This window comes from Enhydra lutris, unplaced genomic scaffold (assembly GCF_002288905.1).
Source record: "Enhydra lutris kenyoni isolate GAN:26980312 unplaced genomic scaffold, ASM228890v2 scaffoldscaffold6, whole genome shotgun sequence".
In the NCBI taxonomy this organism is placed as follows: domain Eukaryota; kingdom Metazoa; phylum Chordata; class Mammalia; order Carnivora; family Mustelidae; genus Enhydra; species Enhydra lutris.
Window position 1 is genome coordinate 34,066,979 of NW_019154090.1, and position 18,562 is coordinate 34,085,540.

The following is an 18,562-nucleotide window of genomic DNA, read 5'->3' on the forward strand; positions in this document are numbered from 1 at the left end:
GGTGGCTCCATCTAGATACAGTTCCTGGTCACCTTCTGCCATCTAGTGGTCAAAGGAGTCATAGTTCGCTGTAAAACTTTTTTTGGCTACCCAGTTGGAAAATGAAAATGCATCCCGGGGTCACTAAAGGAGTAAGCATGGCATTGAGCAAAACTCTTTGTAATGAACAATGCTACTGAGACTGTCTTCCATCGAATGGGGCATCTAGAGGGTGAATTCAAAACTCATGACATCCAACCACCCGCTTCGATTAAATGGATTGTCAAATGACCCCAAATCCCGAGAAGACACGGGATTTGGGAGAAATGTCCAGAAACGTGACATGCATTCCATTATTGTAATTTTGGAACCGCTAGAGATCCTTATTGATGTAAGCTTGAACATTCCAAAGAACCTCGTCAGATCAGAGATAGTCATTACCCAGAATCTAGAAGTGAATCTGGGATTGGCCAATCGGAATTTTAAAATTTGTTATAGCAAGAGTCTTGGTCAAAAAGTTTACCCTGAATCTGCTTTCAGATATATTGGAAAGTATCTGTCTCAAGAATAAATAATGAATAATAAACTATTCTTACAGGATGTTCTTCCTCTGGTACTTATTCCTTTTCATGTAGTCTAAAGTTTTGATTAAATATGTTCCTCTGCTAAATTTCAAGATAATGTCAAGGAGGAAAACTATTAATATGCCTGGTAGAGTAGGTCTGCCCGATAATTATTTTAGTCACACATAAGTTTTATCACTGATTCTTGATCATTTAAAATTGTTTTACTAATTGGATGGTTCATTTGCAAATGAATATTTCCCAATTAACATTTAACCTAAATATTGCTACAGGAGTTTTAAAAAGAAATTGTGTCTGCATGCATGCTGTCTTCTGAAGATGGGAGAAAATATTAGCTCTGTCTACAGAGGTCTGTCCATGCCAATACTGCAATATGGCTTTTCTCTTTCATTTAAAACTTTATCAGAGTGATCCATAATAGCTAATAAGAGCTAAAATAACGTGAGGTTTTACTATGGGCCAGGTTCTGTTCTGAGCTCTTTCACATCAACTAACTCATTTAATAATCCCCACAACTCTGGAAGCTATTGGAACTGGTTTTATTCTAATTTAACGGGTGAGAAAACTGAGGCACAGAGCAATTAAGTAATTTGCCCAAGATTGCACAGCTTCTAAGTGGTGGGCTTAGGGTTTGAAATTAGGCAATCTGGTTCCAGAATATGAGCTACTAACCTGAACGAACATTTGTAAAGAAAAGCAATAGCTGTTCACCCACCCCAACCTATTTCCACAGGGCAATTTTTTAAAAAAATCCTTTTTGGGGGGGGGGGTGGGAGGAGTTCACTGGCAGTCACTTCGTACTAATTTTCAACTCATACAGTGACTTCCTGATTTCTTGATGTATTAACCTTAGACATCAGCTAAGGAATTTATGCTGTGACAGGTGAAATAGGGCTCAGTGCTTCTCAGATTGTAATTTGTGTCTGAATCACCTTAGTAAATTGCAGATTCTGTTTCCAGAGGCCAGTGGCCACAGGGGGCTGAGAAGTTCCATCTCTAACAAATTCTCAGGAATGCTGATGCTGCAGGTCCCAGAGCACACTGGGACCTGCCCCTATGAGCAAATTTTCTCCTGTGATGAACTTTCTATTGGCAATAACCATTTTCAGAAGAAGCGGAGTGATGTTCTGTCTTGTGGGTCCCTTCACCACTGCCCTGGGAAACATAACCCTTGGTAATGTAATGCTGACTCTGGGAATGTTATTTTTAATTCTGCTTCCAGGGGACTGCCGGGAGTGAGGCCATGGCCACCGAAGAGATGTCTAACCTGGTGAACTACATTCAGCCAGTCAAGTTTGAGTCATTTGAAATTTCAAAAAGTAAGTTTTCCCTGGAGAAGAACCCCTAATGGAGTATAGAGTGAGTATCTTCTCAATACAAGGTAGTTAGAACAAAGAATGTTACCCTTTATAGAACTCTTCTAGAAAGTCTTGAATACCTGCCTGGGCTGACCATCAAAACCACGTGGGAAGATATTCCATGATGTTTCTTAGTAGGGCTGTAGACCATCATGGTTATCTGGAAGATACTAGAGTACAGCTAATTGAGAGTCTCAACAACATAATGGGCTCCTTCCATTAAATAAGGGGCAGGATTGGAATAAACTATTTACCCATTCCCCAGCAGGGGAGCAGCCAGAGAGGTGGTGAGCCCTAAGGACTAGAATGGAACACAGTCCCTCAGTTCACGCACATTCCGTTTGTCCGGCCTGTTTGAGAACATTAACGTCACATCATTTTGTGTTCTTCTTTCATCCAATACACATTCATACTGGATACAAAGAAAGAAATAGCATCTTTCCTCTACCTAAAGAAAAGAGCCCTTTTATGAAATTGTTCTTTTTTTGATGAAATGTAAGATGCTATCAGGTGAAGAGAATCCTTGGGACATTTTAGCTGCTTTTATGAGTGTGCTCGTAAAGGCTGAATTTTTGCTTAAATATAGCAGCCTCTGATAAAGCATAGTTTTATATTTACATTAAAATCTAAGCTTCTACCTAACATACCTATGTGTAAGTGTATAATTTCTCCCGAAGAGCCTTAACTTAGTGGTATTTAGTATCTAGATCTCTACAATGAGGAATTAACTTCCAGTACAGTTTATATATAAATATTTCAAATTTTTCTTTGGTTTTTTAAAATTTTTTATTTTTTTTAATTAGCATATAATGTATTATTAGCCCCAGTGGTACATGTCTGTGAATCGCCAGGTGATTTTTTTTTTTTTTTTTAAGTACTGATGCATCTTACGACAAGTTGTTTGGTTTGAAACATCCTAAAAAAGTAGTTATTTTTATATTTCTCTAACATCCATTGGCTGTTACGAGTTTTCCTGATTCATGAGTCGAAAGCTCCTAGTCAAGTAGCCAAGTTGAAAAGGGACTGATGCATTGACATCCTTTAGAAATCTGGTAACAGCAGCACAAGCCGAAGGTTGACCAACAAGCACTTTTCTCCTTGAGTTTTCTGTCATTTTATCACTTTTGTAAAAAGAACACCGCACATACGTTACAAAAACACCTACTAAATGGACAGAATCTTAATTAGCAGTCTTGCTTAAATAACTAGTCATATGAAAATAGGTTTCTGATGGCCCCAAATAAGAGAAGTAAGGGTTTCCCCGAGAGCTGATTAAACTGGGGGAAGATAAGACGATGGATAAAAGCATCTAGGAATGACTTAGGAAGAAAAATGAGGCTTTAAATTGGGCATCAAAGAGGGAAAAATACCTCAAAGGTAATCTTTAAAAAAAAAAAAAAAACAAAAAACTGAGAGCTAGGGGCACCTGGATGGCTCAGTAGTTTAAGGGCCTAAGCATCTGCCTTTGGCTGAGGTCATGATCTGGGAGTCCCAGGATGGAGCCCTGTGTCAGGGTCCCTGCCCAGCAGGGTGTCTGCTTCTCCCTTTCCCTCTGTTCCTCCCCTTCTTATGCTCTCTCTCTCCTGCTCACTCTCTCTCAGAAAGAAAGAAAGAAATCTTTAAAAAAAAATTTCTTTTTAAATAAATAAAGCTGGGAGCTGTCAGGGTGCCTGGCTGGCTCAGTCAGTTGAACGGTCAGACTTGGTTTCAGCTCAGGTCATGATCTCAGGGTCCTGGGATCCAGCCCCGCATCGGGCTCCATGCTCAGGAGAGTCTGCTTGAGATTCTCTCCTTCTACCCCTCCCCGCACTTGCCCACATGCTTTCTACCTCAAATAAATAAAATCTTTAAAAAATAATAATAATAATAATAAATTTTAAAAAGACCCTCAGAGTTTTCTAAGCTCCCTGAATGACACTTGCCACAGTACTATGTGGGACACTTTGGTTTTTGGCTGGGAAAAGAACAGAGAAGCTGTTGGACTCTTCTTAGTTTTACAGGCTAAGATGACTTTGTCTTGTTTCTTCCATTCTAACAGAAAGTTTGGATTCCACTTTCAAAACGTTGCTTCTGTATTCTACTGAGACCTCTAACACATTCATCTCTCCAGCCTCTCTTATCTAATCTGAAAACAAGGCCATCAGACTGGAAAATTTCCAAGGATCCTCTGCTTTGAAATACCCTGATCTTACTGTCACATTAGTTATGTGAACGGAAGGGGCACATACAAACTGAGCCAATGACAATGTGAGCATCAAAGAGAGTCAGAGATGCTAATCTGAATGGATTTAGAACAAAAGATTCCCCCAGGGCTCCTTTTCTTTTGACAAAACAGCTTTCATTTACCACATCTAAAATTCATTTCCCCACCCTAATGCAAGGCCAGAGGCATAGCTGACTCAGGTAGTAAGTATTAGAAGAGACAGCATCTTAAAAGACTCACCTTTGGGTGCAGGTAAATGGTTCACAGAAAGAAATACATTTACAAAGTAACGATGAGGATTCATTGCCCTGAACACGCGCCTACTTCTTACGTGTTATCATTATACCATTGTATTTTACTTCATCCTGTTTTTCTTGTCATTAACTCAGAAAGAAATAGAAGTTTCGAAATGTCTTCCTTCGTGGAAACCAAAGGCCTTGAGCAACTGACGAAGTCTCCCGTGGAATTTGTAGAGTATCCTTGATTTGACGAGTGACCGCTGCAAGGACCCAACTGAAGCCACGTGCCATTTGTTTGATTTTTGTTTCGAATAAGGTGAAAGATGCATGAAGTGGCTTCCTTCTGTCACGTGGGTGTGAGAAATGTTTCAGGTTTCCTGTGTGAGGCTGAGGGGGGTGTCCTCCCACTGGTCTGAGGTAAAGGAAGCTCAGGTTTCCAGGTGATTTTCACAGCATCAAGCCTTTTGTCATGTGACAACTTGCTTAATCCTTCTGAATTTCCTAATCTGTAAAACAGAACCCATGATACCAGCTTTATGGCTTGCCTTTTGGGTGAGGGACAACATGAGTAAAGCATGTGTATATACTTCATACATATGTAAGATAGAATATATGTAAAATGTTTACATATATATGTAAACTTGCTTCACACATCACATCCTTACATGTAATAAGTGTCTAATCAGAAAATAGTTGGGAGGATGTGATAAGACTATAAATATTGGGACGCCTAGCTAGCTCAGTCAAAGAAGCATGTGACCCTTGATCTTGGGCTCATGTGTTCGAGCCCCATGTTGGGTGTAGAGATTATTAAAAAAAAAACAACTTAAAAATAGAATATAAATATATATTACTAATAATGGCTTTGTCGATAGTCCTGACAACAAAAACTTTCCGTTTTTATCCATAAATCAAAAATTAAACAAGTCTGTACATTTTTTTCATGAAAGTAATTAGTAACTGCCTCAAACAGCCCAATTTCATGAAGCACATCCCAGAATAAATATAAGTCACCCTTCGAAGTCATCAACAACAGGAGAGGTAACATGTAAATTCCATAAACAGTCAGACTCTTAAGTATTGACGCTTAGATACAACCTCTAATAGCTGTGTTAACTCATTGAATCCTCACAACAGGCCTAGAATGTAGGGATTGTTCAATCTACTAAGTAAAGGAGGGAAACGGACACATAGATCAAGATAACTTGCTCTAGGTTCTACAGCCAGCAACTTCCGGAAATAAGGTTCAGACCCTTTTAGGCCTTATTCGCCTGCCCAGGCTCAACACCTTAGCTAACCTCCACCAAATTTGATAATAGGAAGAATCAGTCGTGTTTTAAAGACATAGCATTGTTTAACAGCTACGCGGTAGTCGAGAACAGAAGGCTCTCAGGATCAAAAACTGATGGTGGGAGGAACTCAAATACAAAACAAGGTGAAGGTCAAGCCTGGGTGGCTCAGTGGGTTAAGCCTCTGCCTTTGGCTGAGGTCACGATCCCAGCATCCTGGGGTGGAGTCCCGCCTCGGGCTCTCTGCTCAGCAGGGAGCCTGCTTCCCCACCAACCCCTGCCTGCTGCTCTGCCTACTTGTGATCTCTCTGTCAAATAAATAAATAATAAAATCTTAAAAAAAAAAAAAAAAAACAAGGTCAAAACCTTCTGTGTTATATTTACCTTGTTATCCATCATAGAGTACCACAATCTTGGCAAACGGCATGCTCAGAGAAGGCTAAAAAACGAGCAGAGAGCATTTCATAAATAGCCATGCAGTTCACGTGAGCCCATTCTGCCAAAGACAGTATCACGCTCTCACATGCTTAGACACGCTTGAGCTTCTTCGTGTGTCCTTTATCGTGAAGCCTGTCCTTAAAAATCTCCACAGAATCACACTGACGTGGACTCGGCCATTTTTGCTCCCCCATTAGTTTTTACCCACAAAGCTCTGCTAAGGTGATACAGTACATCTTTATTACAAAAGCACATTGATTCTGTGTGTTCAGGAAGTTTTTGACATTATTCACTGACTTGCCCAATGAGATCCTCACCAGTACTTCATTTTCCAATGGAGAAGGAAGGAAAGTGGCCTCTCAGTTAATAGTATTGCTGATCATCTTTATAACTGTATTCACTACTTAACATGATGGTCCAGATATAACAAAATGCAGCTTAGCAGGATATATCCAAAAGGAACCCGTGTGGATTCATCGAACTACATGCCTCAGCTCTTCTGGAATGCAGGTTGCCAAATGGTTGCCCTTAATTTTCAAACTGTGGGTAAGTCGTGCAGTAAAAGCCCATTTCCGTTCTGTTATAAAGCCACATTTCCAGGCGTGCGAAGAGAAGCAAGTTTCAGTGAAGGAAATATCACTACAAAAAAAAAGGTAACCTTTGAAAACGGAGAAACTGTCTTTAATTATTTCTAGTGGTTTTGCATTATTTTCAAAGAAAAATGTTTATGCTTTTTAAAGTAATATGTAGAGGGGCGCCTGGGTGGCTCAGTTGGTTAAATGTCTGCCTTCAGCTCAGGTCATGATCCTAGAGTCCCTGCATCAGTCTCCCTGCTCAACAGGGAGTCTGCTTCTCCTTCCCCCTACTCTTGCACTCTCACTCGCTCTCTCTTTCCCTCTCAAATGAATAAATACAATCTTTAAAATTTTAAAAAGTAATATGTATATATTGTAGAAAATTTGGAAAATTTAGGAAAGTATGAAGAAAAAAATAAAACTGCCAGGAACACTACCAATCAGAAAGACAACACGGTTAACTTGTTGGCTTTGTAATCTATAAGGTTTTTTGATTACATATATAGTCTTTTTTATTTAATTCCTTGTTTAAAAATGTGTGTGTGTGTGTATATATATGTATGTATTTATATATGTTTAAGTGCTATATAGAAACATGAATTTTAATAGCTATATATGAAGGAAATTCACTATCACTGGACATTAGGAATTCTTTTTCTACTGTAATGTTCAGGGAACATCTTGACTATAAATCATCAAATCTATGTCCTAATGTTCTTTTGGAAGAGTTCCTAAAATAGAATTACTCTGTTAAAAGATGTGAACATTTTAAAAACCTTCATGCAATATGCCAAATTGTCCAACAAAAATCTTGGTTATTTACCTGAAAAATACAAAAAACACTAACTCAGAGGGATACATGCAGCCTTATGTTTATAGCAGCATTATTTACAGTAGCCGAATTACGGACATAGTATCCATCAATAGATGAATGAATAAAGTATCCATCAATAGATGAATGGATAAAGAAGATGTGGTATATAGAGAGTATATAGATACAATGGAATATTATTCAACCCTAAAAAGAATGAAGTCTTGTCATTTGCAGCAAGATGGATGGAGGTGGAGAGTACAATGTTAAGTGAAATAAACCAGTCAGAGAGGGGTGCCTGGGTGGCTCAGTGGGTTAAGCCTCTGCCTTCGGCTCGGGTCATGATCTCAGGGTCCTGGGATTGAGCCCCTGCATTGGGCTCTCTGCTCAGCAGGGAGCCTGCTTCCTCCTCTTTCTCTCTGCCTGTCTCTCTGCCTACTTGTGATCTCTGTCAAATAAATAAATAAAATCTTAAAAAAGAAAGAAAGAAAGAAAGAAAGAAACCAGTCAGAGAAAGATGCCATATGATTTCACTCGTATGTGGAATTTAAGAAACAAAACCAATGAGCAACTAAAAGAGAGACAGAGAGAGACAAACCAAGAAACAGACTCAACTTTAGAAAGCAAACTGATGTCACCAGAGAGGAGGGTTGGGGGGGTTTTGAAATAGGTGATGGGCATTAAGAGGAAACTTATCATAATAAAAAAAAAATGATTTGAAAAAATCGGTACATTTGACAAGTCAAAAAAATATGTTGCACTGGATTTCTCCTCCATCGGCAGTGTATGATATGAAGTGTTACCTCTCATTTGAGATCTTGGTTAAGTATTACCATTGAATAATAATAATAATAGTATTCTGGACAAAATATTGTTGCTTTAATTTTATTTCTTTGATTATTATTGAGGTTGAGCATTTAAATATGTGTTTTGACCTTTACGTTTCTGCTCTTATGAAATGTGTATTTATGGACTATTATCAATGTTCCTATCCACTTATAATAGCACTTTGTATATAATGAGTATGTTGTCATATTTGGTGAAACAGATGAGACTGGGTTGATTAATGTTTTATTTTATGGAGTCTTGGTTTATTTTTATTATTACAGGCTCTCTACCCCAGGATTAGATCCGTAATTACTTGTTTCTCTCATGGCTACTTTTTTATTGCAATTTGACCCTTTCAACCACCCAAATTTAGTTGTTACATATAATCTCAGGAAGAGATCTGTCCTTTTTACACTAAACTGAAATTACAGTTTAATAGATGTAGCCTTTTCTGGTATGGTTAATTTGGGTCCATTTTCTTCCAGTTATACTCCTCTGCTAATAAGTTTGTCTGCCTTCCTGGGGCCAATAGCTCACTGTTATTATTGTAATGTTTAATAATATGCTCTAATACCCAGAAATGGAAATTCTCCTTCATGGCTATTAATTTTTAGTCATTTCTTGCCATTGCCAGTGGGACTCCTATTCCAAATGAATTTAATTTACTTATTATTATTTCCTTCTCCCCCACTGGGAAAGAAATGGGATTTTTAACAAAATCACATTAAATTTATATTAGTTTAATTGTTATAGTATGTTTCCCTCTCCTCACTGGAAAAAAAAAATACTTTGTTTAAAATCACATTAAATTTATAATTTGAGGAAATTTGAAGAAAACCAACACCTTTTAATTTTTAGTTTTCTTATCACAGAATGAATGTTTTTCTCTTCCCTCAAAAAGTTCTTACATTAGATCCTTCAGCAATATCACACGTCTTCATCTGAGGTGTACTTTCTTTAGATGAAAGCCTTTTTTCCTGAACATTATATTTTAACAAATTGTTTCTGGATATTGATATACGGATGTTTATTTTATGAATAAATATGTTTTATAATCATCCTCCCAAGCTCTCATAATAGCCCATTTTGCCAGTAGCTTCCATTGGGTTTTTCAGGTAGAAACACACTCACAACAGTTTAATCACCTCTATATGTTTTTTCCCTTCGTGGGGATTTGGACTGACTATTCTAGAATAGGATTAAATAATAGTATTAAAGGTGGGCAGTTTCTCTTCAACCTGACAGTAAGGGGAATTTCGCTGAGTAGATGTTGGCTATGACTGAGACAAATACTCATTCACACACTAAAGGAGTACAATAGTCCTTATTATTGTGGCTTCATTTTCCGTGGTTTCAGTTACCCACAGTCAACAGGGGTCTGGAAGCAGATGCTCTTCCTTCTGACTTACTGCCAAAAGGTCAAAAGTAGCTGAATGCTGTGTCAAAATGCCTACATCATTTACCTCACTTTGTCTCATCCTGTAGGCATTTTAACATCTCACATCCTCACAAAAAGAAGGATGAATGCAATAGAGTAAGAAAGATATCTTGAGAGACAGACCACATTCCTGTAACCTTTGTTACAGTATATTGTTATAATCATTCTATTTAGAAACATAGTATATGTAGCGTTAGGCACTATGTTTCAGACATCCACTGGGGGTCTTGGAACACATCTCCCATGGAGAAGTGGGAACTACTATATGTCCTGTCCTAACTAGGAATTTATGTTGACATTATTAAATGTAGATTTGACATCTGTTGGGATGACCATATTTTCATTTCTTCTTTTGTGAGTAAATAGATCCCCTAATATGTAATTGTCTTCTATTTCTGGGATTAATGCTACTTCCTAGTTGTGTGTTATTTTTCAGAACATACAACTTGCTATTGTAATTTTTTAGGCTTTTGGTGTTCATTTTTTCAAGTACGATAAGTCGGTCATTTTCTTATTTTAGTACCATGTCCAATTGTGGTATCAGAGTTATCATAGGTTAATAAATTGACAGATATTACAGTTACCATTGGTTAATAAATTCACTTATTTTACCTGCTCCAAAAAGGATTGGTGACGTGGAACTTTGATAATAATTGAAATAATTCTACGATCACCCCTTTATTGTCCACCTAAGCAGAGTTGAGTCCTGACTCAGACAATCTAGAACAGCCTCCCAGATTCCCTATGACTTTAAAATGTTTTTTAAAATACCTTACCAATTGTAATTAGTGTGGACATTCGTTTCATGCGCTGACTGAGCCTTAGGAAAACTTTGGCAATAAGTTTTGTCCGTTAGAAAGAAGTCAGTGCGTAATTAGGTGTAGGTGGTAAGTAACAAAAGAAATGCAAATTTTAAAAAGGAAATCCCTTCCTCGTATAAATTTTAAAAAAAGAATTCTAGTGTTCATGGTTGGTGAGGTGTGGGGAAGGCTCAGAAGCATGGATTAGAGGTTTAAAGTGGCATGAGCTTTCTGAAGGGCATTTTGGCAAGACTTACCAAAATGTATACATCTTCTTCCTGGAACACATCTTTTGACCTAGAAATGTCACTCCTAAGAATGCCATTAATGATGGCTTCAAAGATTTCACAACAGCGATATTCATCCAACCATTATATGTAATGAAGAATTTGTACAGCTGTTAGAATTAAAACAGACAAATATTTTGTGAAATAGACATCCTACATGTTCAAAACATATTTGAAGAAGAGAAATAAAATAAGATATACACCAACGAGTTGGCAGTGGCTTGTCTCTAGATTTGGAGATGACAGCTTGACTTTTTTTTTTTTCCTTATCTGTGTTTCCTACTTTTCTACAGTGAATAAATAGTTCTTTTTAAAAAGGGGAGTAAAAATGGACTGTAGTACAATCTTACTTTCTTGCTCTAAACACAACTATTGTCACAATAAGGGTTGTGTTTTTGATATTCAGACCTCGCTATGCAAATAAATATGGGGATGTACGAATACAATGGGAAAAGTGGCTACAGATTAAAACCAGAGTTCATGAGGAGACCTGACAAGCATTTTGATCCATTCACCGAAGGCATCGTGGATGGGATAGTGGCCAACACTTTATCTGTTAAGGTATGTACTTCTCTGTTATAAAACTGTCCCCAACAAAAGTCTCAAACACTAGCTATTTTGCGTAAAGAAGTAGTTTAATCATTAAAAATTTAGAGCTAGCAATATCTCCACCTCCTGTATGCATTTTTCCTTTAAGGACTAAATCTGAATGAAAATTTTGGAAGCCACATGCATGAAATGAAGGGGCTAAGCCCTATGCTTTAATAGGATAAAAATTAAACCCTGAATCAATAAACCAAGTTGGTGAGAGTCACCATGGTTGGTCCTTTCTTTTGGTACAAATATCAGCGACCCATGTTGGAAAAATCTTCTGGTCTTGTTTTTCTCCATTAGTTCTAGCAAAATAGCCACCGTGAGCAAAACTGGAGAAAAAAAGGTATTCTCTCAGTAAATTATTAAATATTGAATAAAAGCTCACAAGTTACCTCTTTAAAAATCTATCAGAGGATTCAGGGACTTAAAACACAGAGTAATGATACTAAGTAAAATAATTGCTTCATTAAACATACATCTGACTCTAAAATATTAATTCACAATTATTTCTGCAGTCTTTGAAATTAATGTTACCTCAGATAAAACTTTTTTTTAGCTGTAAGAAAATATTTTGTACTGTGCATGAAAAATCATTTTATAAGGAGATTTTTACATGAATTCTATAGCCTCTTGTTTGTTGTGGCCATTTCAGTTACAATGTCTTTAAAGTTGCCTTTACTGGATAACTGTGGAATTAAGAAACTTTATTTTTTATTGGATATAAACGCAATTTTCAGACTGACCTTAAGCGAAAGGCATATGAAAACCTATGTAAAAAAAAATAATAATAATAACAGTTCCGCTAATTTCTGTCTACCCTAAGCTGGTTGAATCCATTTTTTATTTAAAATTTATGTCCCTTGACACCAAAGGTTAAAAATTTCAGTGAAGTGTCTCAAAATTATACCCTTTGAAATTATTTCATGCCATGTATCTGAAGAGTGGAGTTGGCAGAATTAGAGCTTAGAGATTATGTTTATTTTAGGAAATTCTTTTCAACAAAGGATGTTTCATTCCTGCCGAGTTTGATTAAGATAAACCCTTAAGCATGATACACCAACAAAGTGCTATTTTTAGAACCCTTGTCAGTTGTTGTTACAGTTGGATCAAACTAATAATTTTGTTTTTGTCTGCCAGGTCATCTTGTTTTATGCACATTTGCTTGCTTATTGATTTATTTATTTTTTAAATCAGGGCTCCTGAGTGGCTCAGTCTTTTAAGTGTCCGACTCTAGGTTTGGGCTCAAGTCATGATCTCAGGGTCGTGAGATCGAGCCCCAAGTCGGGCTCCATGCTCATCGGGGAGTCTGCATGTCCCTTTCCCTCTGCTCCTCCTTGCACTCTCTCTCTCAAACAAATAAATAAATAACCTTTTAAAATATTATTTTAAAAATTCTACGATGGAGGTGTAAGTAGTTAGAAGACGATGACGTAGAAACAGGAAAGTGAGTTGAGGGGAAAGAGTTGAGACCCAAACAGATGGGAAGGGTTGCCTGAGTCCAGAATGCAGACACTGCCATAGAATCGTCACTGTCCTCAGAACAGACAGGCCAGGCCGCCATCCTGTCCTGCCTTTCACGTGACAGCCAGAGCCAAGGGGCAGCTCGTGTCCGTCCCCTCGTGCCTGTGTTTTGACCTTCCGACATAGACTTCCTAGTGTCAGAACGGACTCAGGACCTCAAAAGGTGTCCCACCATCCTATTGTACTGACGGGAACATTGAAGGTCAGTGTCATTAATTTAGTTAAGAACTTCTGCTTTAATCGAACACACCATAAGCACACAGAATCCTCGATGCACCTGATTTCCCAGTGTGACTCACATAAAATGTCTGCTAAGTTGTTCTCACTTAGAATCTCAAATTAAATAGAGATTGTTCCTGGAAGGTCCTAGCACTCAGGCTAAAGAGAACATTCAGGAGAAATGACCGATCCCCGGGGCAAAATGTCTTCCTCGTTTTTCTCTCTAACCAGTTTGGAATTTCTGACCACATCAGCATAGAGCTCACAGGCCTCCCTGAGCCTCTGGGGGCCATTCTCAGGCTGACATCCTGTCCCACTTCTGGCCCCGCCAAAGTCTTGGTAATTCTTTCCTCTTTCACGGACTTGAGCTCAGAAAGCTCCTGGCCACCAGAGTATGTGATATTAAGTTCTTTGAACTCTATAACATCCATAAATTTTATAGCTAAGCAAAGATACCCGTAATTGTGTGGATGGCTAACAGGTTGGTGTTAGCAGTAATGATAAACTGGGCTTGGTGGCTTAAAGTCAATATTTGGGTTTTATTTTTATTATCATTATGGCTTTTTATTTAAATATAACAACTCTGGCGGCACCTGGGTGGCTCAGTCAGTTAAGCGTCTGACTCTTGATCGCAGCTCAGGTCTTGATCTCAGGGTTGTGAGTTCAAGCCCCACCTTGGAGCCGACTTAAAAAAAAAAATTAAAAAATAAAAGTGTAATAACTCTGAGAATTGAATAGCATAGTGTTACAACCACTCCTTCAAGTTGAATTTTATGAACAACAACAAAAAAAGCTTTTTAAACACTAGAGTGTCTACTTTGTTATGTTTTAAATTTGTATTCTTAAATAACCCTTTAACGTCATTTACAATCATGCTAAAAATGAGAATTTTTTTTCTCTTGTAACATCTTTAAGTATTAGAAAAAACCTTTATATTCAGTAGGCTTGAAGATCAATCTTCAACATTTAACAGATGTATCTCAAGTACAAAAGGTATAATCTCATCAAACTTTTGGTATTTGTTCATTTATTTCCTCCTATACAATTTTGTCTTATTAACTGACTCCTTCTAACCTTAGCATTTTCAATGTGCGTCTACCAATTCCTTAATCAAAAGAGCAATTTTCTTTGTACTCTTGCCTCTATTCCTTTTTGGTTATGATCCCACCATCATTTGTACCTCCTAAAGTATTTTCTTATATCACTTAACTCATTTATCAAGAGCTCCTTTTTTATTATTTTCTAGATTATTTCAGGTCAGTTTCTTTCCGATAAGAAAGTCGGGACTTACGTAGAAGTGGATATGTTTGGTTTGCCTGTGGACACAAGGAGGAAGGCATTTAAGACCAAAACATCACAAGGAAATGCTGTAAATCCTGTCTGGGAAGAAGAGCCCATTGTGTTCAAAAAGGTTGGTCTCATATCCTTGATATGAGATGTAACTGCATATTCTAGGTGTTTCACTCTGAGGAAAAAAAATTAAGTGAAGAATTATTTGTTGCTTAATTTGGGAATTTACATATTTATAAAGCAATATCATTTTGGGGGCTATTTTAACTGTTCAGGATCTCTGTGAATCACTTCTTTAGATTTTCAGAATTGTGTTGTGAATCACTTAATTCTAAAATATGTCATTTGGAAGACCAGACAAACATATAAATTAACTCGTATTCTCTCATAATACAAGTGGTAAATGATATATTTTCACTGTAATTGAAAAAAAGTAAAGTGGGAAGTGGGGAATAATAGGGTAGCACAGAGAAGGAAGTCCGTACTTCCTAAAAAAAATATTAATTACATTTCCTATTCCTATAACCTCTAGCCTCTGGCAGCTGGTCATTCTCTCTTATCCGGTTTCTGTCTGATAGTTAAAGTTTTTCCATTCGATGGGACTTTCTGTCTGCCTTCACCAAATCTTCTTCACACATGGTTGTCACACAAAGGAAGACATTAGTCTCGTAGAAAGTGGAATGGACTGTCTTACCATACCCTTTGCTTTTATCTGGCCAGAAGATCTAGAAAGGCCGTCTTCTGCAGAGAGAATATCCATGTTAAAGGTCTCTGTGTTCCCACTATTTTTAATATGTTAATCAGATTTAATAGTACTGTCTACTTCAAAAGTTATTAATAAGTATTCCATAATACACTGAAAACATTTATAAGACGTCCAACACTTTGAAAATAGCCAACAAATGCAAATGTTGACTATTTTCTTGCGCTTGTTACCAAAATTAAGTTTTTTAAGGATACAGTTAGTCTCATGTTCTCCACACATGTTTTATATGGGGGGGTGGTGAGCAATTACTTGTTGCTAATTTGGGAATTATTTATAAAGCAATCTCATTTTGAAAGCTGTTCAGCAAGCTCTATTTTTGCGTGTTTGCTTTTGCTTGGAAAGTATAAAAGCAATTTGCTTTGAAACTGTAAGAGTAGGGGCACCAGGCTGGCTTGGTCGTCTAAGCATCCAACTTTTGATTTCAGCTCTGGTCCTGATGTTGGAGTCATGGGAATGAGCCCCACATGGAGCTCCACGCTGGTGTGGAGGCTTCTCCCTCTCTCCCTCTGCCTCTGCCCCTTGTCCCTCTCTCCTCCCTACTCACACATGCGTGCTCTCTCTCAAAGAAAAAGAAAAAAGAAAATGTAAGAGTAGACACTCCAATAGTGAGAAGACTACTAACTTTATATTTGAATGAATATTGAAACTTTTGTCATTTCCACATTGAGAATGTTCATGTCAAAAGTAAATGATCTACATGTGGAACAAACCCTCTCTTGGGACGAGGTGATAGGACATAGACAAAGCCATATCTCTGGGATTCCTTTTGAAAAATCCAAGTTCTAGGGCAACAACTTCACTTTTAATCAGTTCGCTAACTAGAAACTTCTACTGGAGTTTGGAAACACAGGCCGTATTTGAATATTACCTTTCTAATTCTTTCTTGGAGTCGCTCCTTCTTGTAACCACTTGGATCCTGCATTTCCCTCTAGGTGGTCCTTCCTTCTCTGGCCTGTTTGAGGATAGCAGTTTATGAAGAAGGAGGTAAATTCATTGGTCACCGGATCTTGCCCGTACAAGCAATTCGGCCAGGTATGGATAGTGTGGTGAGAAACTATCAAAGCTGTCAAGAAAACCATCACCGCCTTATGTGATTGTTCAAGGGTGATTGAGGAAGCTATCTGAAAGCTCAGTGGGTTATAACAAGTGCTTTATCTTCATGCTCACGAGTCTGTGGGTTGGCAGGGTTTGGCTGGGCATAGCCGTGAGGCTGTGCTTTAGGGTGAGGGCTGGAGTTAGGTCTGTTCCACGTGCACTCATTCAGGCTTCTAGAAGGAAGGAGCAGGGGTATCCACAGTACGGACATTTCTGGCTGCCCCCTGGAATGCATATCAGGGCAAGCCTGACTGCAAATGCATTTTAAGTCTCTGTTTGCACCACATCACTGACATCCTGTTGTCTAAAGTCAAGCATATGGCTAGGCCCCAAGTCAAGAAATCACGTACAGGGGAAGAATTGGGACCAATAATTCAGTCCATGACATAGAGTTTTAAATTCTCTTCTGTGGGAAAAAATATGATTGGAAAGGAGAATAATCAGAATCAACATTGTTTTCCTGTCTGCTGAGAAAAATAATGTCATGTAAAACCACGTGATGAAAATGAGAAAGAAGTGACCTGTTTGTCATCCATAGTCTCCTAAAATAAACACTTATATCACATAGATGTTCCTCTGTTGTAACTAACACTGTGAAGAAAATATGTGATACACGGTATTAATGTCCTCCTCTAGGCTATCACTACATCTGCCTGAGGAATGAAAGGAACCAGCCTCTGATGCTCCCAGCTGTCTTTGTCTACATAGAGGTGAAAGACTATGTCCCAGATACATATGCAGGTAAGAAGCCTAACTCAAGGGAATGTTTCCACCTGGGGCCATCCTTATTTCTATGGTTTAGTGGAAGGAAAACAAGACCAAAAATAGGCAGGAAATTTTGGCCTCAGAATCACTTCTATTTAAATATGTATGTTGATTAAATTGCTCAAGTCTTTGTCAATAAATTTTAATTTCATTTCAATTAATTCCCAATAAAATATTGAGCATGTTTATCTACTCATGATATTATTTTTATGGATCCAGCAATTTTTAACCTATGCTTCTTGGTGCTACAACAGTGTATCTAGGTGTGTACAATGAATTTGTCTTTGGCCAATTTTAGAAGCCAGGTCCTTTTCATGGGTGAAATCCTAAGGTTAGAGGAATTAACCAATGACAATGTCAACGAAAAATCATCAATTTAAATAGTCACAGTGTTGAGCGGCCTGGTTGTAAGGTATTGGAGAGTGGTGGCGACTATGGCAAACTTGGAGCACATGTCCATCCAGTGATGGCAGCCATAACTCACTCCAGCTAGTACGTAAAAGTGTGAATAGTACTCATATTGCCAAGTCTTTAGGTTGTTTGAATAGTCTGGAAAGCAGATTTTTTTATGTGAAACACCTTCCTTCATTTATGAAACACCACTTTGGCCAAATAGGACAAGTGTGTGGGCCATTGTTGGAATGGATGGACCGCTCAAGAAGAAACTAAAAACTATGGAATATTGAGGTATCTGGGTTGAAGCCTATCCAGTTTGGCTGTCAGAGCTGAACTCCTTTGAGTTCTGTCTTCTTGAGATTGCAGCAAAGGGTCCTGAGTCTTGTCCATTTCCAAAATGCTGGATGGATGAGTGTATAGACACATGGTAGATGGAAGAGTAGAAGATGGATGATGAATCAGTGGGTGGGAGGGTGAATAGACAGATGATGAGTGAATGCATGGATGGAAGAGTGGATGGATGGATGGATGAGTGGATGGTGGATTATCAATATATCCAGGACCTTTGATCTGAAAATGTCTCTTCTTCATTTAGATGTGATTGAAGCTTTGTCAAATCCAATACGATATGTGAATCTCATGGAGCAAAGAGCTAAACAGTTAGCTGCTTTGACACTGGAAGATGAAGAAGAAGTAAAGAAAGAGGTGAGCAAGTGTTCTAATCTTATGTGGGATTAAGCATGATTTCCACACCCAGTGGCTGACTTTGCCTATATAACATCACGCCTCGGGAGAAGAAAATAGCACATTGGAAAAGTTCTTTGATGTAGCTCAGCATCTTCTCATAAGACGTCTATATGATTGGCAGAATTTTTCATATTTCATCCTCTTTTGATAGTCTGTGCCCATCCCAGCATCGAACAGTCCACATCTGGACATTTCAGGTGAAAGTTTCTAACTGATTTCATATTGCTTAAAGGTGACTAAAGCATTTAGAAAAGAAGATGATCATCATGTTATTTAGTATATTTTTTTCACTTCATAGCACTCACCATAGCACATACCCTCCCCAATGTCCATAACCCCA

At 38.0% G+C, this 18,562-nt stretch overlaps 1 protein-coding gene across 1 annotated transcript in view; it reads left to right on the forward strand.

Moving 5' to 3' along the window:
- The window catches only part of LOC111141432 (phospholipase C beta 1), a 671,787-nt gene that overhangs the window by 528,586 nt on the left and 124,639 nt on the right, over positions 1–18,562 (forward strand). Inside the window, exons 16-23 of the mRNA XM_022493977.1 lie at positions 1,786–1,882; positions 4,514–4,598; positions 6,512–6,636; positions 11,236–11,390; positions 14,410–14,574; positions 16,152–16,251; positions 16,951–17,055; positions 18,071–18,180. Coding sequence (XP_022349685.1) covers positions 1,786–1,882; positions 4,514–4,598; positions 6,512–6,636; positions 11,236–11,390; positions 14,410–14,574; positions 16,152–16,251; positions 16,951–17,055; positions 18,071–18,180 — 942 coding nt within the window. The remainder of the gene's footprint in view (positions 1–1,785; positions 1,883–4,513; positions 4,599–6,511; positions 6,637–11,235; positions 11,391–14,409; positions 14,575–16,151; positions 16,252–16,950; positions 17,056–18,070; positions 18,181–18,562) is intronic.